Source organism: Eremomyces bilateralis (genome assembly GCF_010015585.1).
Source record: "Eremomyces bilateralis CBS 781.70 unplaced genomic scaffold P152scaffold_1, whole genome shotgun sequence".
In the NCBI taxonomy this organism is placed as follows: Eukaryota; Fungi; Ascomycota; class Dothideomycetes; order Eremomycetales; family Eremomycetaceae; genus Eremomyces; species Eremomyces bilateralis.
Window position 1 is genome coordinate 1,325,552 of NW_022985067.1, and position 20,142 is coordinate 1,345,693.

The 20,142-nt window shown below is 53.5% G+C and overlaps 6 protein-coding genes across 6 annotated transcripts; 2 read left to right on the forward strand and 4 right to left on the reverse strand.

Moving 5' to 3' along the window:
* Positions 1 to 431: 431 nt before the first annotated feature.
* P152DRAFT_14316 (uncharacterized protein) lies at positions 432 to 1,392 on the reverse strand. The gene has a single exon (XM_033673872.1). The coding sequence runs from the start codon at positions 991 to 993 to the stop codon at positions 466 to 468; it is 528 nt and encodes a 175-aa protein (XP_033538911.1). The 5' UTR covers positions 994 to 1,392; the 3' UTR covers positions 432 to 465.
* Positions 1,393 to 2,623: 1,231 nt separating this feature from the next.
* Positions 2,624 to 3,325, forward strand: P152DRAFT_387701 (uncharacterized protein; the record flags this gene model as incomplete). The annotated part of the gene is made up of 1 exon (XM_033675894.1): positions 2,624 to 3,325. A coding segment is annotated over one exon (702 nt), but the record flags the coding sequence as incomplete, so codon positions are not given.
* Positions 3,326 to 6,146: 2,821 nt separating this feature from the next.
* P152DRAFT_469745 (uncharacterized protein) lies at positions 6,147 to 8,880 on the reverse strand (the record flags this gene model as incomplete). The annotated part of the gene is made up of 2 exons (XM_033680918.1): positions 6,147 to 8,423; positions 8,482 to 8,880. 2 exons carry the CDS (start codon positions 8,878 to 8,880, stop codon positions 6,147 to 6,149), a joined length of 2,676 nt encoding a protein of 891 aa, XP_033538913.1.
* A 4,311-nt stretch (positions 8,881 to 13,191) lies between these two features.
* On the reverse strand, positions 13,192 to 14,438 carry P152DRAFT_426998 (2-deoxyglucose-6-phosphate phosphatase 2). The gene is made up of 4 exons (XM_033677285.1): positions 14,377 to 14,438; positions 14,193 to 14,302; positions 13,792 to 14,075; positions 13,192 to 13,746 (listed from the first exon to the last, which is right to left on the reverse strand). Exons 1-4 carry the CDS (start codon positions 14,427 to 14,429, stop codon positions 13,537 to 13,539), a joined length of 657 nt encoding a protein of 218 aa, XP_033538914.1. The 5' UTR covers positions 14,430 to 14,438; the 3' UTR covers positions 13,192 to 13,536.
* Positions 14,439 to 14,817: 379 nt separating this feature from the next.
* P152DRAFT_14482 (uncharacterized protein) lies at positions 14,818 to 15,831 on the reverse strand. The gene has a single exon (XM_033673888.1). It carries the CDS (start codon positions 15,501 to 15,503, stop codon positions 15,171 to 15,173), a length of 333 nt encoding a protein of 110 aa, XP_033538915.1. The 5' UTR covers positions 15,504 to 15,831; the 3' UTR covers positions 14,818 to 15,170.
* An 844-nt stretch (positions 15,832 to 16,675) lies between these two features.
* P152DRAFT_14463 (uncharacterized protein) lies at positions 16,676 to 20,142 on the forward strand (the record flags this gene model as incomplete). Its single annotated transcript, XM_033673882.1, has 6 exons — positions 16,676 to 17,326; positions 17,436 to 18,086; positions 18,206 to 18,351; positions 18,405 to 18,954; positions 19,026 to 19,459; positions 19,516 to 20,142. Coding segments are annotated over exons 1-6 (2,715 nt in total), but the record flags the coding sequence as incomplete, so codon positions are not given.

Consider the following 20,142-nt stretch of genomic DNA (forward strand, 5'->3'; position numbering starts at 1 on the left):
GACGATCTGATGTTGTCTATTGGGCAGTGAGATCGATCACCGATTAAACCTAAGCGTTCATTACATCTGACTAAGTTCTGACAACGTTCGAGAAAACAGGAGGCATTCTGCGCAGGAGGTATCATGCGTAGGACAGGCTATGCATCCACGATACGTTGATGAACAGGTATAGCACCATAATCTCCGTGAGATGCGAGAGAAATTTGGATATACCTGTCAAGCCCGTAATCTATATTCCGTAATTATATGCTGCCAGTTTCAGTTCCGGATGCTCGTTCCCGTCCGATGCTCGCTCCGCGCTTTTGTCTCACAGTGCCATGAATGATTGATTCACCCCCCATTGGGCTCTGTGGCGTGCTAACGCCATATGGGCTAGTGTTAACAGAACAGGGACTAGCGTCTCCTTCAGGGTAGGTCCCTAAAGAGTAAGGCCTATCATAATGGCTCCAGGCGGCCGACTGTTAATTAGTACAGGCTGTTACTCCGTACAGAATGCGGTTTGCAGAGTGCAGACGCGTGCAGTCGAGCACGAACCCGCCCGAACCTTTTGTTTTTTCCTGTCTCTCCACAGCGCAGAACGCGTCCAAGTGTGCTACAAGTACCGCTACTGGACCAGGACCACCCTCCCCTTTCGTTCCTCTGCAGTGCTGCACCCAATCCAGCTCCCGTCAAAGCCCTTGTGAGTTGTGAGGCATCACTCCTGTCCCGGCAGTTGTCCACTGCAAGCGAAGCGTGGTGGCTGTCAACTGTCAAGCCTTGGAGAGTCGGACATATTCCTAGCCTTGCTTCCTCCCGTGTAAGGTGTAACACAACCCGGTGACTGTCACTGGTCGTCAGTAAGCTGCTAGAGCGGCAAAGAGGCGAGAGACCTACCAAACCGCATGACCTGAATACGGGATTCTGCTCGACCGTGGTTGAGGCCGCTTCATTCCTTTTGCTCTCTGCTCTTTGGACTTTTGTTTCTCTGCACATTCTTTCACTGTCGACCTTCATATACAGGCTGTCCGTTCGTCGGTCGATGAGGATTGTATTCACATGTGGCCAATTCTTTCTATGTGCATCGAGCCATTCTTCAGAACGGCCTGAACAAGGCTGCTGTTGAGCACTTCTGGCCCAGATCTTCTGTGGATGCTTCTGGCGTGTGGATATCGACCGTTGGATCGGGCCGAGCGCTGCTGAGTTCTGCTGAGTTCTGCTGAGTTCATTATCATGTCGCCTCTGTGTGCCCCGTGTGAATCATATTAACATGATTCCATGTGGAAATCCGGCCGTGTTGAGCTGCCCGTGCCGCTCCATCGCCATATCTAACATTTAATCCGCTTAGTCGTCGCAGCGTGTCATTCGGTGAATTTCCTGAGGAAGCTGCCGAGCACGAGGCTGCCGCGCGAACTGGACTCTCTCTCACCTTTCGCTTCCATTTGACAGATTCGAATTCATCTTTTTTCTGCGAGGCTTTTTCTAGAGGTTCAACTTCTGTGCATGTCTTTGCTGGTCATATCCCCAACATCAGTACTCCCTTCTCCACCCGGAATATACTCCAGCTTCCCGACCGTATGTCCTGGGATCGGCAGCCCTCATTGAGATCTCCCCACACAACAGCCAATATGGCTGGTATCCCTCCGGAAGACCAGCCGTGGGATAATCGCATTATCATATCGAGCGATGATGAGGACAACGATGATGATCCCAACTCGTGGAAGAACACCGACTACTTCAACGACGTTTTTTCAGAGATGGTAGAGGAAGCGACAGCCCCCCAGAACCTGATCCTGACCGAAGAACCATCCCCAAATGATGCAGTGCTGGTCAATAAAAATGAGTTCGGCACTAGGATACTCGAGATCTACGGCGACATGGCTCCCAACCACGTCGAGCATTTGTGGAATAGCCGCATCATCTCCGCAGCCCCGGACCTCGCGTGGTTTACCAATACGATCACCAGCATTGCGGAAGCGGGAAGTTATCCGCGGAAGGACAAGAAGCGGAAGCGAGATCCCGAGGACCAGAATGATGGCCTCAACCAGGAGTGGGCATTGAAAACAAGGGATCGAGGCGACAATTATCAAGCCGTAGGGTAAGTCAGCAGCTTTAGTTTACCTTTCCGTTACCATCGGTTACTTGTGGTGATGGTCGCCCTGTCGATGACGATTGACCGGCGGACCTGACAACTCCAATCTTTTGTACCATAGTATCGAGACATTCGTGTCGCCGCAGCGATTTATCAAGGAGCATCATCGCGACCCGGCCTTACTTATTTGGGGGCACAAGTCACGTAGCAACTTTCAGCGCTTTTGGCCCAGCACAGTGATTATATCCATCTTTTGAACGCGCAGGTTTCAATTACCCTGCATCGCTGTTTTCTCTCTTCACCGCACCCATCTGGTTGCTAACTATACGCTTCAGCCGAGGGATATTGGCCAACGAGTTCCGAACTGTGCCATTAAACTACATCAAGGACTTGATCTCAGGGGAAGGCTTTCTGTATCATGCCTATCTCGAGTTAGAAGCGTGGGAACGTAAAACCACGACGAAGGAAGGCGAAAAACCTTATCACCAGCTCCATCATCCTCGAAAGACTCACGCCTCCGCTGCTAGCCTAGGTACCCAACGTTTACGTCATGCCATGGCGAAAGAACTCGCTGCCGCCAAAGCGGAGGTTGCAGAACGTATCAATGAAGAGCAGGCAATCGTACAAGGCCAGACGGTTGAATGCGGCTGCTGCTTTGGCGATACCCCCGTCAATCGGACAGTGTGCTGCCAGTTCCTTCACAAGTTCTGCAGAGATTGTGTCCGGCAACTCGCGGCGACGGAGATTGGTAAAGGTCTTCACCAGCTCAATTGCATGCATGAATCCGGTTGCACAACACCGTTTGAGATGTCTACGCTTCGCGAAGTTCTATCTGAGAAGACCATTCTTGTCATTGAGCGTCGTCGACAGCAAGAGGAGATCGCGGCCGCGGGAATCGAAGGGCTTTGGGATTGCCCTTTCTGCGACTACAAAGAGATTGTTGGTCCTATTGAAGAGGACCATGAGTTCCGATGCCGCAATCCAGAGTGCTCCATTGTCAGTTGCCGTCGGTGCAACGAGAAAAGTCACATCCCCCTTTCTTGTGAGGAGTACCGCAAAGAAAAGAAGTCTACTGCTCGACACGAGGTGGAAGAAGCAATGACCGAAGCTCTTGTGCGCACGTGCAACAAATGCAGTTTCAAGTTCTACAAAGATGAAGGCTGCAACAAGATTATTTGCAGCAAGTGCCGCAACATGCAATGCTATGTTTGCGGCAAGAATGTCACCGACTACAATCACTTCCGGTCTGACCGCCCAGGAGCCGGGAATAGCTCAAAATGCCCACTGACTGACGATACGTTCGATCGGCATAAACGAGAAGTGGAAGATGCTGGTCGAACTGCCCGTGAGAAGCTCAAAAGGGAATACGGGGACCTCACCGATGCAGAACTCACCGTCGAGATGTCCGAGGCCGTGAAAAAGGCCGAACAAGAACAGGCACGTCGACAAGGAGGACATCATCCACGGCCAGGAGAGGGGTTCGCAGTTCCCATAGCAGAAATCCCCCCCGGCTTCCCTCGACCCCCAGCTTATGGTGCCTATATGGAGCGGCGCCGACAAATGGACGCCCAAATGGACGCCCAACTTCGACTTTTAGAGGCACACAATCGGCAACGACTCCTCCTCGCTCGGGGTGCTCAGGATAATGCGCCTGTAGGCGGCCCAGAAGGCGGGATGGGTAATTTCCAACAAATCCGGGATGGTCTGAGGGATGTCCAACGCGAACTTCACTATCGTGTACCGGCTGAACCTCCACATCCTCAAGCAACCGGCGCATTAGGCGAAGCAGGCTTGCCGCGGAATAGGGACCACCTAAACGACGAGTACCAAGCACAACTAGACAGAATGAACCAAGCGCGAGGCCGACTCGAGGATGCTCGCAATAGGCTCGATGCTCAGATGGAGCGAGCCCGCGACAGACCGGGGAGAGATGCTGTAGATGACAACACTCTGGTAGACCTCGGTTCTGACGATGATGATGCGTCGGCTGATTATGAAGAGCAGAACGATCAGAATCCACCCCCCCTACCTATAATTGACTTGCGTCCACCAAATCACCAGAGAGAGCGCCGCAACCCTCCGCAACCTGCCCACCCTGCGAACAACGCTGCAGTCGGTCTTCCACCCCGCCAACTTCCTCAGGTACCAGCAGGCTTGCGCTATGAGACTCCATACCACAATCCAGAACAATACGTAATGGATACGTGGGATATACAAGGAAGAGCAGTCGCGCCTCCCCCACCGGCGAATCCAGCAAATGCCCCCTTTCCCGCCCAACAAAACCCCTACCTTCAAGGCTACGGCAACGTGGGCAATCCAGGCGACGCACCGGTGCAAGTCGAGCGCCAAGCATTCTGGGGCGACGACTGGGACCGGGCCGGGGCTGCAGGGTTCGAACACCCCGACCCCGAGGCCGCGGACCACGCCAGGTACGAGGAAGGGCTCATCAACACCCAAATCGCGCTACGTCGCGAGGGAAGGTATGATCGCGCAGACGAGCAGCTCAGGCGGACGGAGGTAGCACGGGAACAGGCGAGACGGGAGCAGGCGGAGCGGGTGGCGAAGCGAGAGGCACGGAGAGTGGCGGAGCGGGAGGTAGTGCGGGCGGCAGCGCCACGGGTGGAGCAGGCGGCGGAGCGAGAGGCGGCGCGAGAGGCGGCGTTTCTAAGACGGGCTGCGGAACCGCGGCTGCAAGACGAGCGGGTGACGGATTATGAGAATGAGCATCCGTTGAAGGTGAGGCCGGTGGCCGGGATGGGGAGGTGGGTGATGGAGGGGGACGACGATGAGGATGAGAGCGATGAGGGCGATGAGAGCGAGGAGGAGGATGAGAGTGAGGAAGACGAGGAAGGCGAAGAAAACGAGGAAGACGAGGAAGACTGAGCTCTAAGCGGCCTAGTTCTTCGTGATTGTTCCATCAGGGCCTTTCCTCGGGGATTCAGACTTCTGGGTGGATTTCGGCATTATGGGCATTCCACGGTTTCCATCACTTGTTTCTCATTCAACAGGGCGTTCATGTATGAGTACCATCGCGGATTCGATGGGGTATATTGGGTGTAGGATCGTGTTGTCTTGATCGACGTCGGAATTCTCCTCTGCTGACGTGTGATCTGCCACCAGCAAAGCAGATCGGCATGCACAGCGAAGGGGCGGGATCAAACTGTACAGGTACTTAATGAGATACTAAATATTTTTGGTTGCTTCTAGGAGTTGGCTTCTACTGTATAGCGCCTGGTTCTCAAAACGTCCCGTTTTTGGGACTCTCTTTCCTTAGCCATGCTTCAATATTTACAAGTGCAAGACCCAAAGGAGATCCGTTTCTAACTAAATATATTTCCATCATCAATGTCTCATTACATTGCTGATGCTTCCGTATACCTTGCCTCCCAGTTCATAAACCCAGCGGCGGTCGCATCCATCTTTACCCATCAAGATTCGCTCGACTGTCCGCTATCCCAACTCCCAACTCCAACCTAACGGGAAAGCCTCAAAGTGTTAGCAATTGGTGCCACGCCATGCGTTTTCGGACACCGAAAAGTCCGAAAACCCATGGCGAGACTCCACCTTTGCGAGACATCGACATCATCCAGGACACGGAATACATGGTTGAAAATTCAAAAGTCATGCCTCTTCGTTTTTGTCCGCCGGTTGGAAAGTGGCTGTAGTGACGTAGCAAATAGGTATGCGCTCAATAGGACCGAAAAAGAAAATTAAATCGCAGGCTGATTATCATTAATACAGTGTAGACCTGAAGGAGTGTCTTCAGCGCGCTTCCGTGGTTCCCAGAGAATAGTCCTCCCAAATCACATTATTACCCGAAACGCTTGAAACACCGTGAAAAGGGACGTCCCGTGCCGCTGAGTCCTCCGATATCGTAGCTTTTGCAAAATGCAATGCAATGCAGGGTGTATTCCTAGGGGTAAAATCCCATCGCTTCATTCTCCAACCCAAATGTTCGCCGTTCATCGTCCATTACGCATATCCGTTTGTATCCCACCCAAAACTCATCGCTCAAAACGCCGGAGGTTCAACCGTGACTCCATAGCGCACCACCCATGCACCTCGCTACAAATGCCAATCATTTCCCGGAATAGTTCGCCGGTTCCTCCTTGATGAACTGATACACCTTCTGTGGCGGCGGTTGCTGCTGCTGCTCGCTCATTCCCGACCCGTAGCTCTCCTCTTTGCGTGGCGGCTGGTATTGATGCACCTCGAGCCCCGTGGCGATCATCCCGGGCTGCTGAGGCGGCGCCGTGGCGGAGCCCATGGCGCTGGAGTTGCTGCTGCTGGCGGAGTAGAGGGACTGCATAGAGAGGGTCGGCTGCAGGTGGTGCGGCTGCGGCGTCAGCTGTTGCGAGTGCGGCGAGTGGCCAGACGAACTGGGGGATGGGCAGTGGAGCGGGTGGAGGTGCGGTGGTTGCTGCAGTTGCGGGGCGAAGGGTTGGCATTGCGTGTCCATTTGCGCGAACTGAGAGGAGGGCACGCCGACGAACTGCAGCTTGCCGTCGGGTGTAGGGTAGGCGGATTGCAGGGCACCGGACTCGTTGAACATGGGTACCGGACCCCAGAACGGCGGATTCATGGACATGTCGTCCGTGGTGAGGGACATCTCGTGCGCGTGGATGTCGGTGGATATCGAGGACATCATGGAGACGTCGGGGAGAGAGGGGCGACGGATGCTCCCGTTCCGGCTTAGCCCTGCAGTGGCGTGATGGTCCTGGGGATCCTCGAACTGCATCGGCTGCGAGCTGGGCGGGATAACCATCGCTGCGGGTCCGAACGTCTGTTGCGTGGCAGGGGCGCTCTGGGGCGGAGTGTAATGCATCTGCTGGGCACGGACGTTCATGAATGACTGGTGCTTCAGAACTTGGTCGGCATCCATCGGGGTGGTCGGCGGTGATGTACCAGTGCCCATGCCCGGAGGGAAGACAGACGAGGTAGCAGATGACAGAGCGAAGGACATGCCGGCAGGATTGTAGGAGTCAGGGGAGGAATGGATGCCGTCGATTTCGCTACACGGACCAATGCCATGCATCCACGGCTGAGACAAGTCGGCAGGAGTCAACGGGGTGAGCGGGCCTAGTGCAACTTCAGTTCCTGGGCCGGATGACGTCTGCGTATTCGCATACGCGAAGTTAGCCGCGTCGGCGAAGTTGAGGTGGTGGGGAGATCGTTGGGTGGGGGTAGGGTTGGTGCTCTTTTGAATGCGACCAGTTGCCGAAGCGCCGAGTCCGGATGATCGAATGCGGCGCAGGGACAGGTCGGCAGCATGCGTGGCAGAGAGGTTGCCGGGAGATGCAGGGCCAGACATGCCGTGCGAATAGGACGCGCTCCGAGGGACGGTGAGATTCGCAGGACGGCGGGCTCGACGGTCGCCCAAGCCTGTACGAGTCGGTTGTTTGAAAGGCGACTCGGTTAGGTCGGGGTCTTGCATATTGCTGTCGAGAAGAGTGTCCGTAATGCCAGCGGCTGAAGACCTGCGTCTCGCCGCGTTTAAAGAACCATTCATATCCGGCTGGGCATGATTGCCCAACATCTCGTTCTGTTGGCCGGTCAGAGAAGCCGAGTGATCGACCTGCTGGTAGGAGTGCCCTGGAAGGAGAGAATCGGTCTGGACTTGACTGGGCCAACACTCGGAAGAAACAATAGGAGTCGAATGAACGCTCTCAAGGCCGGGATTGCTATTCGAGATCTCATCGAAGGCGTCGGCTGTTTGTATTGAGATCGAAGGTTCTCCGTCCAATGGCCAAGACCTGAAACCAGTCGCTTCCGGAAAGGGAGGATTCATGGTCGACGAGCATTGCATTGAATCGTCAGTCATGCTGCCATCGACCTGTGTATTAGCCTGATCGTGAGGTATCGTAATGTGCGGTTCGTCGGAATCCGATTGCGATTGATAGGCGCCCATCTCCGTGGGTGGAGATGGGTAATACACGTCTCCCCTAGATCCTGAAACCATATGTGGCCGCGACAACTGGAAGCGCATGGATTGTCCCTCCGCTTGGAGATGCCGCGGAACGGTGAATCCATTGAGGTCAGGGACCGACTCGGGCACTTCGTATCCAGAAAAAGTTGGATTACCCACATTCTGTTGACCGGAGCTCGGTTGACCTGTTCCGGGGATGAAGGCAGCATTGCCAAAGTCTCGTCTCGTCGAGGGCCGCGAACCGGATCCTGAGTCGTCGTCGGTGGTTCCGGGCTGGCCAAACGGGGGTACCTGAGAGGTCCGCGAACGAGGCGGTACCGCGACCACGCTGATTTGCGCGTTGGGAAGGACATTGATAAGATTTCGTTGGTTCATTTCCTGTTTCTTTGCGTCTTGCTTCACCTTAGCTCGACGGTTTTGGAACCAATTCTGGTAACGTTAGCTTCTTGCGATCGCACCGAGGGTTCAGTAAACGAAATTGTCATACATTTATCTTATCTAACGTAGTTTGCAGGGTTTCAGCAATATCCTTCTTTGTCTGCGTGGTCGGCTTGGGCTCGCCTCGGAAATGGGTTTCGAGAAGCTCGTGTTGGTCTTTGGTGAGACGAGGTTTGACGTCTCCGCATGGGGGAAGCAAATTGGGGTGCTGCTTCATTTGCAATTCCGTCGCAACCGGTTGCAGCGCGACGGCGACGTACTGGTCATGCTCGTGATGGTACGTATTCTCCATCGGGTGCGGCCAGTAGGCGGCCAGCTGCGTTTGGGGATGCTGGACGTACATCGTGCCGGGAGCCGACATGGCCATCATAGCATGCGATATGCGGGCCTCTTCCTCGACCTCGGACTGCGATCGTGGGGTTCGTGGGGTTCGTGAGTTTCGTGACATCTGGGGAAAGCGAGTGAGAACCGGGTATCGATATGTTGTAATAGTTGATGATGTATCTGGTCGACCGGATGAGAGGAATGGATTAAAGCAAGTATGGTCGTGGTGGAGATTCCAAATCAACAACGAGAGTGATGTAAATCCGAACAGCGAATGACTCGGAGAATTATGACATTAGTGTCGGAGAGTGGAAGGCACCAAAAAGCGAATGTCTGGCACGATGCGAAGATCGTACCGCGGAAGATAGATGAAGGGAAAGACGACGAGGGGAGGACGATGGCGTGGAGGCGAGTAAGGTGACGAGAGAGGAGACGAGAGAGCGAAGACTGGAGGAAGAAGAAGGTGATCCAACAATGCAGGACGCACAGCCAAGCAGCAAGGGAAAAGGTCTGGCTCTGTCATCGCTCGCCGAGCTGCTGCGGGCTGCTGATGCGGGTCGCTGGCAGAGCCAGTAGCGGATCTCTTAGTGGCCAGCCCTGTCTGGGGGATACACACTCCTGGGACGCTCAGACGCCTGACGCCGAGACTGAAGCGCTGGGGGCGATAGTGGAGGGCAGCTGGGCGGGTGTGGGTGACAGGAGAGAGGCGGAGACTTACGGTGCTTGTTCAACAGGCCAACGGGATCAGGAGTTACAGGGTGACAGGGTCTGAATGCGAATGGATGCAATCATGCAGGAAGGAATCCGGCGAGGCTAAAGCTCGTGAATCGGTTGGCTCTCTTGCATGGCAGATTCTCGGTCTTCGGAATCTTTATACGAATTTCCTATGATTGTCGACATTCGTGGGAGTATTCCGTAGTTGCGGGATTCAAGTTCGTAAGGGTTTGGAGAGTGCCCACTCAGGAGCTCCAGTCCCCATCTTACTTTTCCTCTACCGTGGTGGTGTGGTCTGTGTAGACCCAGGAGCGGAGCTAGATCGTACCTACTATGGATGTTCGTGGTACTCGGGAAGTGGTCGACCAGATGTCCGTTATACGAAGGAGATCGCCGACCTGTCGCTTTTCATGATTACCTTCGTTTCCATGTTTGAAGTCTGAGCAATGCTATCAGGTAGAAGTCCAGGAGAGGCCTTCTTTCCTCCTCCATCATGTGATGCGACAAAGGCGACCTTGAAGCGGATCACGATCACTGGTACCAAAGCCAGCCAGACCTAGTTCGAGGCCTGGGGGTCACTTGATGGAAACCCTGAGTAGGAAGTCCGTTGCACACTTCAAACGCTCGCTCGTGGGGCTGTACGTAACTCGAGAGCAATCTGGTTGGAGAGCGGTTTTGCGACCTGGTTTCGTGTGGAGGGTGAGCCTTGTCTCCTTCGTCCACTCGTCCACGCATGCCGTAGATGCATCCCTCCCTTGAGACTCTAAATTTGGGGTTCGGCGATGCACGCCGCCTTCGCAGTTTCCACCTGCAGCTGGTCGAACGACTAATTATACTGCTGTACAAAGATGAGACAGGAGCTGGCTGTTTCTTCATGCCTTGATGTATATTCAACAAAGATAGGTGGTTGATATACAGTTACTAGTATGTATAGGACTTAATATTTGGCTCGAGAGAAATGAGATATACAGCTTCGCAATGATACTGGTAGGATTGCAGTATTGTGCAGTTTGCACGAGGCGCCTGGTTAAACAATGACGAAGGAATCAGGAACCCAGCCTTGACCCTGGTGTCCGGGCATCAGTCATCAGCAAGTTGACAGTCATCTGTCATAGCCGTCCCGTGGTCCACTCGTTCCGAATGTTCGCACTGAGACATCACTAAGAAACGGTACGGTACTTGCCTTTTGGAAAAATCCTGACAGAGCTAATTACCGCACTGGGTAATGCTTACAACTGGGTCGTGGCTATGCTGGCTTCCTTCTCGTCAAAAGATGCCAGTTTCTTCGGCCTGTCTGGCAAGTGGCAACATCCGAGTCGATGGTCAGCTCATGTCCGTTTCACGAATCGGCGAAGAAAGGGGGATGCATGAATCGCTCACCCCGTCCCCGACGCCAATCTGCAGTGCATCGAAGCGCGGACTGCAGACCTCGTGGCAGGAGGATTCCTCAATCCCGCCATCCACTTCGGAATAATAGCCTAATTAATTATGTCCGATTGACCTCCATTTCGACGCGAGATCCGGTGTAGCATTGGCCATTGACTTTTCGCAGTTCGTGCCCCCGTACGGAGTAGTGTCGATGGAAATCGGGCGTTATTCTGTTTAGGATGCGATCTAGTACGATTAGTGTCGACTAGCAAGCGTTCCCCCGCGCGTGCATCACGCCGGGAGCACACCCGAGGATGGCTAGGCCAGGCGAGAGGCAGAGCCGGTCAAAGTCGAGACCACAATTTGATGGTTGACAGTTCAGGGAAGATCCCAAGCGGTTTGTTGTTGCCTTGTTGGTCTGAAGCTCTCGAGAGACGAAGAGAATCGTGTGTACCTGAGAACTGAGAAGCAGATGGTTTATCGTCACTTGGTCATCATAACCATGATAATGCTCTCCCTCCAAGCTCGGGATTCCTCTTATCAGAACCGATTTCATCAGCGCTTAGATCCGGTAAACGACTTTTGTCGGCGACTTGTCCAACCAGCAAGTAGCAATATCGCAGATTCACACAATGGCAGCGAGCCAGCGAGCCTTCCACTCATTTCATTGGCCAACTACAATGGTACGGAAGGTTTTCCTTTTGGTTTCACAAGGCACCAGCAACTCGGAGACCTGCAAAGTCCCTGAATATGATGCTGTTCACCACGAGTGTTCAGCGATTCCGTCGCCTGACTCCCAGCCTCCCAAGTCTGTGGCGTAAAGGCGGCAATTGAGGCGTCCATTGTTCCCATCAGTTCCCGGCGCTCTCCCAGGGCATTCACCGGCAGCCGAAGCCGGTGGAAGGGAGCGTCCAAGTATTTGAATTTTGAAATGATCGACGTCCTGGAAAGGCCCGCTAGACTGCTAAGCAAAGAGGATAAACGTACCATAAGGCATAAAGTCTCCGAATAAGCACCCCCAACTTTCATCGACAAGGTAGTGCTCCTCGCCCACCCCACCCGTTGGCCGTCTGCTTCCGTGCCTTGCAGCCCTGGAGCGCACCGCGTCCGGCCGGACGACCGACTTTCGCGTGCGTGGACGCCGCTGCCGGCGAACTGCAGCTGAATGTTGTACTTTTCGGTTCTTTGGAACGTCGGGAGACACGGTGACCGTCGGGGAGAGAAATGAACATGGGAAATTTGGCAACGCACCCGTCGGCGGAATGGTGGAGTCACATCGCCAGGTTACGCGGTGCCTTGATTTGTCCACGACAGCTGGTCGCACGCCGGCTGTTGTACGAGCTGGATTCCTGCCATTCGCTCGATCAGGACGATGGGCAGATTTCTCCTGAGCGATCATATTCGTGGTGGTCCCGAAAGCTCCAGCAGGACCGTTCGAGAGGTGTTGGTGACGTACTCCGTACTTTTTTGTAACTCCAGAAACTCTCACAGCACAGCCTCCTTGCAGGCCTTGGCGTAAACTATACGCGTCGATTCTTAGTGATCGATACGCCGTGGTATCGTTTCAGCTACTAAATCTTTGTAAAATTGATGCCTTATCGATCATGCTGATGCTGATGCAATGCAGAAGCTGGTGCCATGAACATTATATGACAATCTTAGCCAGAGAGAAAAAAAGTATAGCTATGCGTTAATTGCTAAATGGGTATCTCTTATCGAATCACTATCAACTGTCTTTATCTTACGAGTTTGCGCATAAATCTTCTCATAACTGACTGACGTCCCCACCCTGCATCCCTCTCATCCACTATCTTGGCCGCCTCTACTTCCGCAGTTCCACTCATGTCGTCTGCGAGCTCTTTGCCAAAGAGTTAGTCGATATCATTCCAGCAGGATCGCGGACGTATAGAACAAATCCATCGGGTGTGGTCCCCAGCCAGGGAGCTCATAATCAAGGAGCTCGGGACGGACTTCCTATTCTATCGTGTCGGGAAGAGCCATTTTAGTGTGAAAATAAAAAAATACGAAAGCGATAAAAGTTGAAGATTACATTGATTGTTTGCCGGACTGCAGCACAAGAGGATGGTTAGGGGTAGTCACCATGCGTACGCGCGCTAGAGATAGAGCAGCGTAGAAAGACCATGCTGTATATTCTCAGTACCGTATGGTTGACATCCGCTACAGTTTACTTTCAGCCGTCCTGGCTCGATGAGCAGAATTTTGGACGATGAAGGTACGGAAAAGTATTTCTTAGTCCTTGAGACTTCGAATCGGCTACAATATTCGTCAGTCTTACTCCAGCAGACACCTCACTTTACAAGATCTGCAGCTGGATCATGGACCCTTGAGGCTTGAAGAGCATCCTACTATAGATAGGTATTGTACAAACGGGACGGAGTACCGAACCACCTACTACGGTATCCAAGGCCCACAATGCTTCCGTTCTGCCCTAATTATCCAGTATCAATCCGTCATACTGGTACATTGTGGAGCATAAGGCCACACATGTAGCAGTGTATCCTTCGATTGCGATGCATGTCTAAGTATCTAGAACTCCTGATGAGCCCCTGATTTGAATGAAGGATTCACCGTCGATCCAGGGAATTCTCCCAGGATCACTCCCAACGCCCAACTCTTCACTGACGCTCCACATTCTCCGATGACATGATGCTTCAACTGTAGCTCTCCTCTCCAGCCACTACCGCAGCGCATCCCGAATCTCAACCGTCACAACTCCCTTCTCCGGACCGTAACCCAGAAACCTCACGCTTCTCATGTCTTGAACCACCCAATCTGCTCCGGCCTGCACCAGCTGTTCCACCGTATGCGTCGTCGCCAATGCAACCACCTTGAACCCCGCCGCTTTCCCAGCTCTCACCCCCGCTGCTGCATCTTCCAGCACCAGCACCTCCCCGCCACCACCCACCCTCACCACTCCATCTCCATTCTCCACCCCCTCCCCACCATCCCGTCGTAGCCCCAAACTCCTCGCCGCCATCGCATACCCCTCCGGGCTCGGCTTCCCCTCCGCCACATCCTCCGCCGTGACCAAGCACCGCGGGTGCGCGAGCCGCAGCACGTCGAGCCAGCCGGTGACCAGCGGCTTCGTACCGGACGTGATGATCGCCCAGGGCGCGGCGACGGATTCGAGGGTCTCGAGCAGCGCGCGGGAGCCGGGGATCTCGACGGCCGAGGAGCCATAGAGGAGGGGGATCTGGGCTTCGGCGTGGGTGATGTCTAGGTCATTAGAACTTTAGGGTTAAGGAGGGGGGGAGGGGGGGTCGGTGTGAGAGGACGGTGAAAGAGTGGTGTTGATGGGGGTTAGGGGGAATGGATCCCAGGGGCCTTACGTACACTCCCAATTCGCTTTTGACTCGTCGTAGATTCGCAGCACATCGATTGACCGTCGTCCATGGGAGGTCTCCAAAATAACGTTCGGGTCGATTCCTAGCTCTTTGCCGATTCTGACCCCATCAGTCAGCGCCTACAGGCTATTTCGTGGTGTTCCGCAGATGAGCGATTGTGCTGCTCCGCTTACTTATGCCAATGCTGTACGATCGCGGGCGTCGAATCTATGATCGTGCCGTCCATGTCGAATAGCTGCAAAAGGTCAGGAAGGAGGAGTACATGGTAGCCTTGAGGGCTTTCTAGCTTTCAGACGTACTAGTCCCGTGAAGGCATGCTCCTCAGGAGGGGCTGAGAACGATCCGGCCATCTTGAATCGGAGGGACACGAAAGTGCTGATAATGAAGGGTGTACGGAATAGAAATTAAGTCTGGAAGATCATGTAGAGCTGAGACCGTCCCAATGAGCTCTTTATGAAGATTTCCCTCGTCTATCAAGTCTAATGGTGACTAAGGGGCAAAAGGCTCTGCCGTCGCATTTAATGTTGGTCGCCTGGATGTCGGAAGGGTTTCCCTTTCGGGCATTGCATCCAGACTATGACAGCACCACAACAATCCTCTAGCGTAGAAGGCAAGGGAGCACTAATATGAATTAATAGTCTTCGCTCTGGATGTCCTCTTCCAGCCAAAGTTAACAGAGAGTCGTATAACTATGTAATTATCGACTTCAATTATTAAGAGTGAGAGTCATACTTCAGGAAGGGTAATGATTGAGTTTCGGTGCTCAGAAGATACTGCCATGCAATTAGGTCCCCCAATTTATGAGGTTGTCTAGGACTATATACGATATTTGAACTGGAACAATCGAAGCTGATCGATATGCTTAGAAAGCGTTGCTTAGATCGGGTTCTGAAGCGTCTCAAAAAGATTTCCTAAGCCAAACTGGTCAATTTTCCGTACCCACTCACCACCAAGCATGCTCCGATGTTCAACCCAAACAATGAGTATACCAGAAAGCCCTCTTCGGCCTGATCAGGTGCCAGACGCTCATCGGAAACAGCCCTCCGCTCACCGCGGTGAAGATTGCGAGGCACACAGAGCTGAAGCGGAAATACATGCCGGCATTGGAGTTTAGTAACGCAAACTGGAAGTTGAGTGTGCTGAAGATGATCACGTTGGGCATGATGCGGTCGGCTATTGCGGTGCTGGGGGAACTCGAGTTCAACAAGGACCAGTTGAAACCGGTGAGGACGGTGGTGCAGAGAATGAGGGCGTGGAAGAGGGCCAACCTGAGGTATTCTTCGACCGCTGCGGAGTTCATGATCAGCTTTAATACTCTATGAGTACGGTACTACCGCGTGCATACAATATCGAAAACCGGACTTCTTGAGTGATCAAAGTTATAATTGTCTCCAGCGGAGTCACTATACGAGCAACACCGAAGATGCACGATCAACTTCAAGTTCTATGTAGGGACGACGGTAGGGTCGGTGGATGCGTGCCCGTCGGTTCCCGGACCTCGTGGGTGATCAACGTTATCAGCGCCGTTCTTGACCAAAACACGAGAACCAAGCCTTGGGTGAATGTCCAGGCGGCGGAAAGGAGGAAGAAATTTCGTAGATGTCCTGTCGGCTGGATTAGCATTCATAAACATATAGGCATCAGCACAAATGCTTACATCCATAACGACCCAAACCAATCCATTGATATCCCGGCCCGTCTGTCCGACAAACCTTAGATTGATGTGTGTGGACGTGAAATGATCAATAACGCTTAAAGGATTTATCAAATGGAATATAGAGATGACAGGTAGGAAGTGACCTCCCAGGCCTCAACCGAGAGGTCCACTGGAGTACGACGGGGACATGTTGTCTTCGTCGGCGGCCATGTAGCAACATCAAAGGATGCCATATCTCCCCTCAACGCATAACAAAATAGCATGGAGAAAACGAGAGTAAGACGAAGAGGTGGCGGAATGGCGCTTCCCATTGGGGGATCTTCCATATCGATACGATATGCCATGCGGATATGCGCTGTTGAGCTACCAGGATTAGAGTTGCATATCATAATGTCATTGTGCTTGTGATGGTGAAATCTTATGTGATCGGCAAATGTTTTCTGCCATGGGGATTCTGATAGGTATTCCATGTATTCCAAATCGGCGATTTTGGGATGAGTAGCGTATTCTTGAATGAATCAGACACTGTTCGGGAGTCAATTGGAAGACGGGCGACATGCGATGCTCGCAATATCACCACTAAATTCTCAATTCTCATATCTGACATCTGCATCGTCATGCGGGGCGCTGTTCCTGACGTTGGAACTCGTTGGGATTTTATCAGTCCAGGCCTTCAGGGTCAGGTAGGTTGAGGAAGATGAGTGTTGATGTGCGAAAGACAATATTGATGACAATATTCATGACGGGAGGAAATCTTCATTCTAAGAATCCAGGGTTTAACTAGACAGCGGCATTGCCGGTCAATTGTCCGCTTCCAACCTTATTAACTGAGTTGCGTAACCTTTCGTAACCTTTCTCGTCTGGGTCTGGGCCGTCGGTTTTCTATTGAGTCCTTTTGGTTTGCCTTTCTCAATTGATCTATCTTCCATTTGTATTCTAAGCTACCTGGACCGGATTGAATTGAGACGTCAGAATTTCATCCGCTCGCGATATCGTCATTTACATGTCGCGCCACCAACATCCGCGTCTATTGTTAATTCTCAGAGGCACATTGCTACTCAACCCCCAAGTCCCATCCTATTGTCTCAATTATACCTCGTAATTGTAGCGATTGCTACCGCGTCGTCGCCGAAGCGTCGATTCCTATCAATTCCGCCAGATGCCCTCCAAACCACCGCCGACGAACTCCCACCGATTCGATCACTCCTCCGCCTCTCCCGCATCGTCTCATCGATACGCACAAACGCTCGACTCGTCGACCCTAGACGACCGGTCTATTGCTGGAGAAGATGACGACCTCGACGGTGGATCTGTGTCCGGATATTCTCGGGGAAGGACTGTGAACCGCAGGAAAAGAAGCCATAGCACGGCGAGTCTCGGCGCACAGTTCTTGAGCACAAGCTACGGGGGAACTGAGAAGAGGCCGACGAGGAGCTATCTGCATAGTGCAAGCCATGGACCTGATGGTAGGTATACCATATTTTGATTTTGGCGGCCTGAGCGTGGGTGCGATTTAGATCGGGACGATACACCTACTGCGTATATTCGTGTTCTGTGCTGACCACCGCCTGCTAGAACCGCTACAATTCTCCTCAGAAGGCGTTCGCAAACAGACGCAAGAACTCGCATCATGGGCCCTCGGCGACTCACCCTCCCAACCCCCGCAACTAGAAGCTCTATTCGATAACGATCCCGAACGGTCACACCTCGACGTGGGGACTAGCGGCGATTCCTTACATCCCGAGGTCATCGAAGAAGAATCGAGCCAGGACGAGACGTCGACGGAGGGGTCGTCGATACCAAAAAGCCGATTAACGGAATTGATAAGGGGGGAAGAGTCGGCCGCACAACAGGAACCCCTTGAACAGAACGATCGAGCCAGCACCCGCAGCGAAGTAGTTTCCCGCTCAGGTCGTCGGAAAGACTCAGGGGAGACAGCTCCGCTACTCCCGAAACGTCGAGTCTCCGAAGACGCGTCGACAGACTACGGCACGAATGGGCACGGGCAGTACGTGGAAGGAGGAGAGCAGCTTAAACGCAGGGAGAAAAAATATCCAACTTGGGGAAAAGTGAAGGGGGACGTAGTAGACGTCCTTCGAACGCTGACGGAGCCGAAGAGGTGGAATGGGAGGGCGATGCTGCAGAAAGGGGTGATGGCGCCCATAAAGACGTTACCCGCAGTCTTTCTGGGCTGGCTACTGAATGTGTTGGACGCATTGAGTTATGGTGAGTTTGATTCGTCCAGCACGGTGGACGTATAACTTCAGACTATGAATCCGCCTCGACGGCCACTTTCCCTCCGCTAGGGCCTGTCGAAGTCGACACCTTCAGCTAATGTTTCATAGGCATGATTCTATTTCCCCTCGGCCATCCGTTCTTCGAAGACACTGGCCCGGATGGTATCTCCATGTTCTTCGTAAGCTGTATCGTATCACAGTTAATTTATTCCTGCGGCGCCTCATCGTTCCGAGGAGGCGTCGGTTCCGAAATGGTTCGTCCTCCATGCGACCGGACTCATACAATCAACACACTAATAGGATCTAGATCGAAGTGGTCCCCTTCTTCCACAAAATGACATACTTAATCCTCGCCCACATGGGCCCGGATGCTGAGCGTTCAGCCGTTGTCGCGACCGTCATCACATCCTATGCTCTCTCCTCCATCGTCACTGGCCTCATATTCTTCTCCCTCGGCGCCCTCCGGCTAGGATCGCTGGTTTCCTTCTTCCCCCGAAGCATCCTCACCGGCTGTATCGGCGGTGTGGGCATCTTCCTCTTCATAACTGGCATCGAGGTGTCTGCTCGATTGGACGGGAACCTGAGCTACAACCTCGAGACGGCCCAGGAACTGTTCAGTGCCAAAACCGCGCCGCTGTGGATCGTGCCTTTGGCCCTGGCTGTCCTCCTGCGTGTCCTGAAGAAAGTACGGGATCACGAGGCATTATTACCGGGATTCTTTATCGCTATTGTCGTCATCTTCTACATTGTCGTCGTGGCCACGCCCAGCTTGAACCTGGATAAAGTGCGGAATGCTGGCTGGGTGTTCGAGCAGCCCGGGAGCAATGTCCCCTTTTGGAGATTTTATACCTACTACAGTAAGAACCCAAGATCCTTCAGGTCTTTTTGTTTGCTCGACAGTCTACTCACTAAACACCCGCATTTGCAGAATTCAACCAAGTCGACGTAGCCGCTCTCACTCGGACCATCCCCTCGATGTTCGCCCTCTCCTTTTTCGGCATCCTCCACGTGCCGATCAACGTCCCCGCTCTCGCCATCGCCGTCGGCGAAGACGATGTTAACGTGAACCGCGAATTGATCGCGCACGGCCTGAGCAACACGATCAGTGGGGTCGTCGGGAGCATCCAAAACTACCTCGTGTACGCCAACAGTGCCATATTCATCCGAAACGGCGGGGATAGTCGCCTGGCGGGACTCCTCCTTGCTGCTGCGACCGGGGCGACGTGGATTGCGGGACCGGGGCTCGTGGGATACATTCCGGTGATGATCGTTGGCGCTCTAATTTACTTTTTGGGCATCGAACTAATGGAAGAGGCGTTGTGGGATAGCTTTGGAAAGACGCATATGCTGGAATACATAATGGTGAGTCGCGTTATACTTTGAAGAGGCGCAAGGCCATGATACTAATAAATATGCAGATTGTTGCTATTTCTCTAATAATGGGCTTCTACGACTTTGTTGTCGGCGTTGTTACTGGCATTGTCCTTGCCTGTCTCATCTTCGTCGTTCAGACCTCTCAAGTCTCCGCCGTCCGCGCTACTTACTCCGGCGTTGTCGCAGAATCGACGGTACGACGCCATCCCCTCCAAAGACGGTTCCTCCGAGAAGTGGGCTCCCAGGTCTACCTTGCCAAACTGGCCGGCTACCTTTTCTTCGGCACCATCGTCGCGGTCGAGAACCGAGTCCGCGAGCTCGTCGACGAGGAGCGCTTCCTCCAGAAGCCTATCAAATACTTCATCTTCGACCTCCAGCACGTCACCGGCATCGACTTCAGTGCTGCCGACGCCTTCAGCCGCATGCACCGCATCCTCCGCCGCCGCAATGTTGAGATGCTCCTCTCCGGCCTCAGTCCCTCCGGCACCGTCGGCCGCTCCCTCACCATGGTGAAGCTCCTCGATGAAGAGCACGCCGACCCGGAGTACCCGCCCCCCCGCGTCTTCGAGGACCTCAACAAAGCCCTCGAGGCCTGCGAGAACGAGCTCCTCCTCGCCTTCCGCGCCCGCCACGAGGCCCTCTCCGCCGCCCAACAGCCCACATCGCCCCAC

What these genes read in the sequence shown, in the direction of transcription:
- P152DRAFT_14316 (XM_033673872.1), bottom strand. Translation starts at nt 993, where the DNA reads ATGAAGGTCGACAGTGAAAGAATGTGCAGAGAAACAAAAGTCCAAAGA.
- P152DRAFT_426998 (XM_033677285.1), bottom strand. Translation starts at nt 14,429, where the DNA reads ATGGACGGCACGATCATAGATTCGACGCCCGCGATCGTACAGCATTGG. An exon ending in ATCGTACAGCATTGGCATAA is followed by an intron (nt 14,303 to 14,376) that starts GTAAGCGGAGCA and finishes TGATGGGGTCAG; the next exon opens with AATCGGCAAAGAGCTAGGAA. An exon ending in GACGGGATGGTGGGGAGGGG is followed by an intron (nt 13,747 to 13,791) that starts GTGGAGAATGGA and finishes GGTGGCGGGGAG; the next exon opens with GTGCTGGTGCTGGAAGATGC.
- P152DRAFT_14482 (XM_033673888.1), bottom strand. Translation starts at nt 15,503, where the DNA reads ATGAACTCCGCAGCGGTCGAAGAATACCTCAGGTTGGCCCTCTTCCAC.